At 36.7% G+C, this 5,977-nt stretch overlaps 1 protein-coding gene across 1 annotated transcript in view; it reads left to right on the top strand.

Annotated features, from left to right (window-relative positions):
• Positions 1 to 2,021: 2,021 nt before the first annotated feature.
• LOC130215500 (natural killer cell receptor 2B4-like) overlaps positions 2,022 to 5,977 on the top strand; it is a 6,368-nt gene continuing 2,412 nt past the window's right edge. Inside the window, exons 1-2 of the mRNA XM_056447317.1 lie at positions 2,022 to 2,096; positions 2,469 to 2,771. Of these exons, the coding sequence (XP_056303292.1) occupies positions 2,033 to 2,096; positions 2,469 to 2,771 (367 nt within the window). The 5' untranslated portion in view covers positions 2,022 to 2,032. The remainder of the gene's footprint in view (positions 2,097 to 2,468; positions 2,772 to 5,977) is intronic.

Raw genomic sequence — 5,977 nt, forward strand, 5'->3', positions numbered from 1 at the left:
CAAAACAATCGGTCGCGTCAATCGATATTCACAAGTTGCTTAATTTTAGGCATACCCAGAAAAAACTACTTTCTCAGAGAATATGCTAATCTAACCTGAAGTAAGACACGCAATGCTGAAAGAATTGATGAACTGATTCATTTCATTCAGACTGGGGGAGTATGCGCCGAAAAACATGCGACAGCTGACCAGGGGGCGATTTTGGCGGACCCGGGGGGATTCCCGGCGCCAGTCCTAAATGTCACTGCCGTTTCCTTTCTGTTTCTGCATGGGGAAAATACAGAATAGAACCACGGTTTAGAAAAAAGAGGCATTTCTATGTTCATAGCCTATGTGGAAAAAACGGGACAAATATAAGTGACAAAAAAATTGATCGAAGGAGCCGTACAGTATATCAAATATTACAAGTATCAAAGCAGTGGCTAAACAGGAGGAATTTTTCACAAGACAAAAATAACATAGTCAACCAACACAGCAAAATCATCTTCCTTTAGTGCCTTTCCGAAGATGAAAATTTGAGAGACGCCTGTTGTAGCTAATTTTGAAAGTGCAGACTACTACTATTGATGTATAAATAAGTAACTGACACAAAATCTTATGTAGCTTTGCCTAAATTTGAGGTTTTCATAGACACTTGCCGTGTCCTTAAATGGACACTTGAGGGCACTCTCTCTCTCTCTCTCGCTCTCTCTCTCTCTCTCTCTCTCTCTCTCTCTCTCTCTCTCTCTCTCTCTCTCTCTCTCAGTTTAATTCAATAATTGGCTTATTAGCATGACAAATGTATTGCCAAAGCATTTATAAAGTTTACATAAAGTTTCCATCAATAGATAGTAGTAGTAAAAAATATATATATATATTTCATACATTCATTCATTTATTCATTCATTCATTTTCTTTTCGGCTTAGTCCCTTTTTTAATCAGGGGTCACCACAGTGAAATGAACCAGCAACTTATGCAGCATATGTTTTACACAGCGGATGCCCTTCCAGCTGCAACCCATTACTGGGAAATACCGATACACACTCATTTACACACATACACTACAGCCAATTTAGCTTACCCAATTCACCTATAGTGCATGTCTTTGGACTCTGGGGGAAACCAGAACACCTGAAAGAAACCCAAAAGCGGAGAACATGTAAACTCCACACAGAAATGCCAACTGACCCAGCCGAGGCTTAAACCAGTGACCTTCTTGCTGTGAGGTGATTGTGCTACCCACTGCGCCACCACGTGCCCCCCCCCCCCCCCCCCAAAATTTATATATATATATGTGTGTGTGTGTGTGTGTGTGTGTGTATATGTAATAATTAAATAAATATAAATAATATATCATATTATTCAGTATATAATATTATTCAATATATCATATTATTATTCATTATATCATGTTATTATTCAATATATCATATTATTCAATATATAATATTTTTATTCAATATATCACAATATTATTCAATATATTGTTATTATTCGATATATCATATTATTATTATTCAGTATATCATACTATTGTTCAATATACCATATTATTCAATATATCATATATTATTCAATATATTATGTTATTAATCCATATATCATGTATTATTCAATGTATCATAGTATTCATACAAATCAATAAATAATATATCAGAATAAACTTTACATTTAACAATCAACATTTTAGGATAAAACAGTAATAAAAACAATAATAATTAGTATATTTACAATGATTCAATTATAATAATATAATTCTCTCTTTCTGTGTGTGTGTGTGTGTGTGTGTGTGTGTGTGTGTGCGTGTGTGCATGCGTGCGTGCGTGCGTGCGTGTGTGTGTGTGCGCGCGCCTGAAATATCACAATGCAGAAACACTTCAAAGAATTTATGACTAAATAAGACCAGGCAAGAAAACATAGAAACTCTTAACAGGAGGTGTTTTTTTTACACATCACTTTCATATCCCTTTTTAGTCAGGACCCATTTCTCTGTTTGCCACAGCTGATCTCTCACTTGTACAGCAGAAATCTTCAGTTTTTTTATCTGTTCTGATGCTCAAACTGAAGAAAATGATTCACCTGATTATCTTCAATCTGACCCTACTGTATCTATTTGGTGAGTTAGACATCTGTACAACCCTGCTAAAAAACAAACAAAAAAAAAACAGCTAAAACTAGCCAATGTTGGTTAGCTGGTCGACCAGCTTGGTTTAAGAGGGGTTTTGTCCATTTCCAGCCTGGTCTTGGCTGGTCAGGGAGTGAAATGACCTGCTAAATCAAGCCTGGAAATTGCCAAAACCGCTTGAAGGCTGGTGCGACCAGCTAACCAGCTTAAGATGGTTTAAGCTGGGGGAAGGTTTTCACCAGGGAATGGGAATGGTGTTGAAATTAGTAAGTAATTTTACAGTGTCACCTTCAGGTGTGCATTAATTCAATTTCTAAAATATTTCATCAAATCGTTCAAATTATCATTTGTTTTGTTCTCCAGTTGTGTCTGATGCTGTTACTGTGAAGCCAGTGATGGTTGGAGAATCAGTCACTCTAGTAATACAGAGAAATGGGGACATCGAGTGGAAGTTTGGAGATCGGAACATTCTCATAGCTCAGATCAGCGGCTATAAAATCGCATTGCATGATGATGCTCTTGGTGGGAGTTTCAAAGGCAGACTGATACTGGCTCCGACTGGATCCCTGACCATCAACAACACCAGAATAACAGACTCTGGAAATTATGAAGCAATCTACACCAGAACATCAAATCTACTCGACACATTCAAGCTGACTGTGCACGGTAAGAACACTCTGTATGATATATATATATATATATATATATATATATATATATATATATATATATATATTATTTTATTTTATTTTTTTCACATTTTAAATACTGTAAACTACGGTTAGAATAAGTCTGATGGTGGAATTATGGGTGGTATTAAATTGTCAAATTCATTTATGCACTTTTTTATAGAAACTTAAACTGTTCTTTATCTATTGCTAATATTAGCACGATAAAATGTAATAGGCCTATATGACTCAAACTAATTCAGGGCTTGTTTGCAAAGATTATGTACTTAAAAATGTATTTGTTTTTAAAAAAAAAAAAAAGAAAAAAGAAAAAGACTCCCATTCACAGATTCACAAAAAATACTAAAAATGCTGTATTTGGCATGCCAGGCCAGTAGTTGGTGATGACACTTTTTAAAGAAACTCTATATAGGGATGCACTAATATGGATTTTTTTTTTTGGCTAATCCCGATAACTCTTTAGATTTGGAGGCCAATAACCGATATATTAACAGATATATTTAAACATTACAATTTTTTAAATTTCGTATACAGTGAACAACTGATTTTATTTCAAAAGCATCATAAAATTTGAACTGATCTTAGAATAGATTACAGCAAAAAAAAAAAAAAAAAAGCAATAATTTCAAAATGACAAGATGATTATTTAGCCCTTTATTCACAATTTCACATAAGTTAGCTTGACAAAAATAAATTATTTCCTTTTCTTCACATAGCAAATTAATATGCAACTTGACTGTTGCATAAAAATAATAAGTTAAATATCGAGACGAGATTTATTTAACAAAAAAGTTAAATAAATATATTTCAAATACAACAAAAAAAAAAAAAAAACTAAGAACTGAAACCAGCTCAAATCTTCTGGAATAAAACGTGTTACAGTATAGGCTAATGTACAATTTGACACTTTTATTACTACACTCAAGATTCTCTCATGCTTACACAAAAACTTATTTATCTTTCATTTATATCAGTTATTAATGACTTTGGTTGATGGCGTTGTCACTAAAAACCTAGGGTCCTAGAAATGTGGTCATAGAAATGCGGTCCTTAAAATGCAACCCCCTTTTTTGCAGTGCAGTTAAACACCAGCATATTGCTCTATTCTTAATCATGACACACATTCAGTATTAATCCACACAGCGGCAAAAGCTAAACTATTTTGAACCTTGACCGCTGCACATGTGTACGAACAGCTGATGGTGGCCATATCAACGACAAAGGGCATTGGAACGTGAGCTCACAAACGCATTTAAATCTGTAAACAAAGCAGCACGCGATTATAAATAGTTAACCAGATACAGTAAAAACAGTTACAAGTAACAAAACACAAATACATAATTTGCAAGCTAGAGAAAACAACGAGGCAACCACTTTAATCGCACTTACTTACACTTGTGAAATGCAGGAAGAAACTGGTCCATGAACTCTGAAACTCTCACATGGTCGCCCTCTGAAGCTAAGCAGGGCTGTGCCTGGTCAGTACATGGATGGGAGACCACATGGAGAAGCTAGGTTGCTGCTGGAAGTGGTGTTAGTGAGACCAGCAGGGGGTGCTCAACCTATGGTCTGTGTGGGTCCTAATACCTCAGTATATTCATGGGGAATTTATACTGCTCAGTGAGCGCTGTCTTTCGGATGACTCTCTGTGGTCGTTAAAAATGCCAGGATATCCTTCGAAAAAGAGTAGGAGCTTTAACCCCGGCATCCTGGCCAAATCTGCCCACTGGCCTCTGTTTATTATGGCCTCTAACCCTCCCCGTATCATAATTGGTCTCCTCTCCACCAATCAGCTGGTGTATGGTATGCGGTCTGGCGCAATATGGCTGCCTTCGCCTCATCCAGGTGGATGCTGCACAGCAGTGGTGGATGTGTAAAGCACTTTGAGTGTCCAGAAAAGCGCTATATAAATGTAAGGATTTATTATTATTATTATTATTAAAGATCCTGTCGAGCTCTGACAAAGTCCCATACATCAATAGTCTTTTCTGATCCTTCCTTTAACAAACGATTGCACTCGTCAGAAAAATGGCGGGAACAGCACAAGGCTGGGGCGATAATGCTGAGGTATTTTTGCAAAAATAAACCTCAACCACTGACTCTTAAAATAACAGTAACTTTTCCCCTCACACTTCCAATAATATCCAGCTGAGCACAGCGTCTACACGACTTGATTCGACCCGGATCTGCTACAGTGTTTGTCTTCCTCTTTTTCTTTCTACAGTGTTTGTGGGCGGGGCTGCAGGTTTCAGTTTTCAAGGTTTCAAAGTTTGCATGCGCAACAACTGGGCGGGGCTTAAGTTTCGTATGAACGTCACACCAAAACGGCTAAAGACTCGTTATCAAGGCGATTCATTTGAAGCACTGTGAGTCAACTCTTTTATAAATGAACACTGTGCACTTTTAGATTTAAGCCTTAGCTGGATATTTCACTTCACTTAGAGCTGTGTTACACACTACATGGAAGGTCATTCTCAAAAACCCATAATATGGGCTCTTTAATAATACATGTTTATTAATCAGAGCAGCACAACTGCTGTGAAGGCTTTGTCAAGTCACTGTGTGTGTGGTGATAGCCATCACAAGCCCTCGTTATACTCATTATAAATATGCAGATCAAACTGAATACAATCTTACATCAACAACACATGGCAAGCAACGCGTAGATAATAACAAATAATCACATTAGATTACAAATAACCCAGCGAGTTTAGCATGCGTGCATCGCTGCTAATATGTTTACACATTTAATATTTTTCCTGAGGTGATTTAAACTAAAATACACAACCACACCCTATTAAACACTTCTACAATGATAAGGAATGTGGATACCTACTGAGTTATTAATGCATAGCAATACCACAGAATTAAAGGATGGACTCTGAAGGAATAAATAATGTGAGGAAAGCTCTGTTAGGGGCCGTTCACATATGCTCACTAAAACGTTCACATATGCCGTTCACTAAAAGCTTGTGGAAAGCGCGAGGGTGTTGCTTCCTTCACCCTTTTCAACGTTCTTTGAGCTCGATCGTACTCCATTGATTGACATTGATAGGCAATCATCAACCGTTTTTTCAGAGGATGACAAGCTGACAAACCATTGCTGCAACTCTGATACAAGTTTTATTTATGGAGAAAATGAAAAGGCACTGCAGTGTTTGGGTGTTCTGAGGTATAATCTAT

The sequence above is a fragment of the Danio aesculapii genome, chromosome 22 (assembly GCF_903798145.1).
Source record: "Danio aesculapii chromosome 22, fDanAes4.1, whole genome shotgun sequence".
In the NCBI taxonomy this organism is placed as follows: Eukaryota; Metazoa; Chordata; class Actinopteri; order Cypriniformes; family Danionidae; genus Danio; species Danio aesculapii.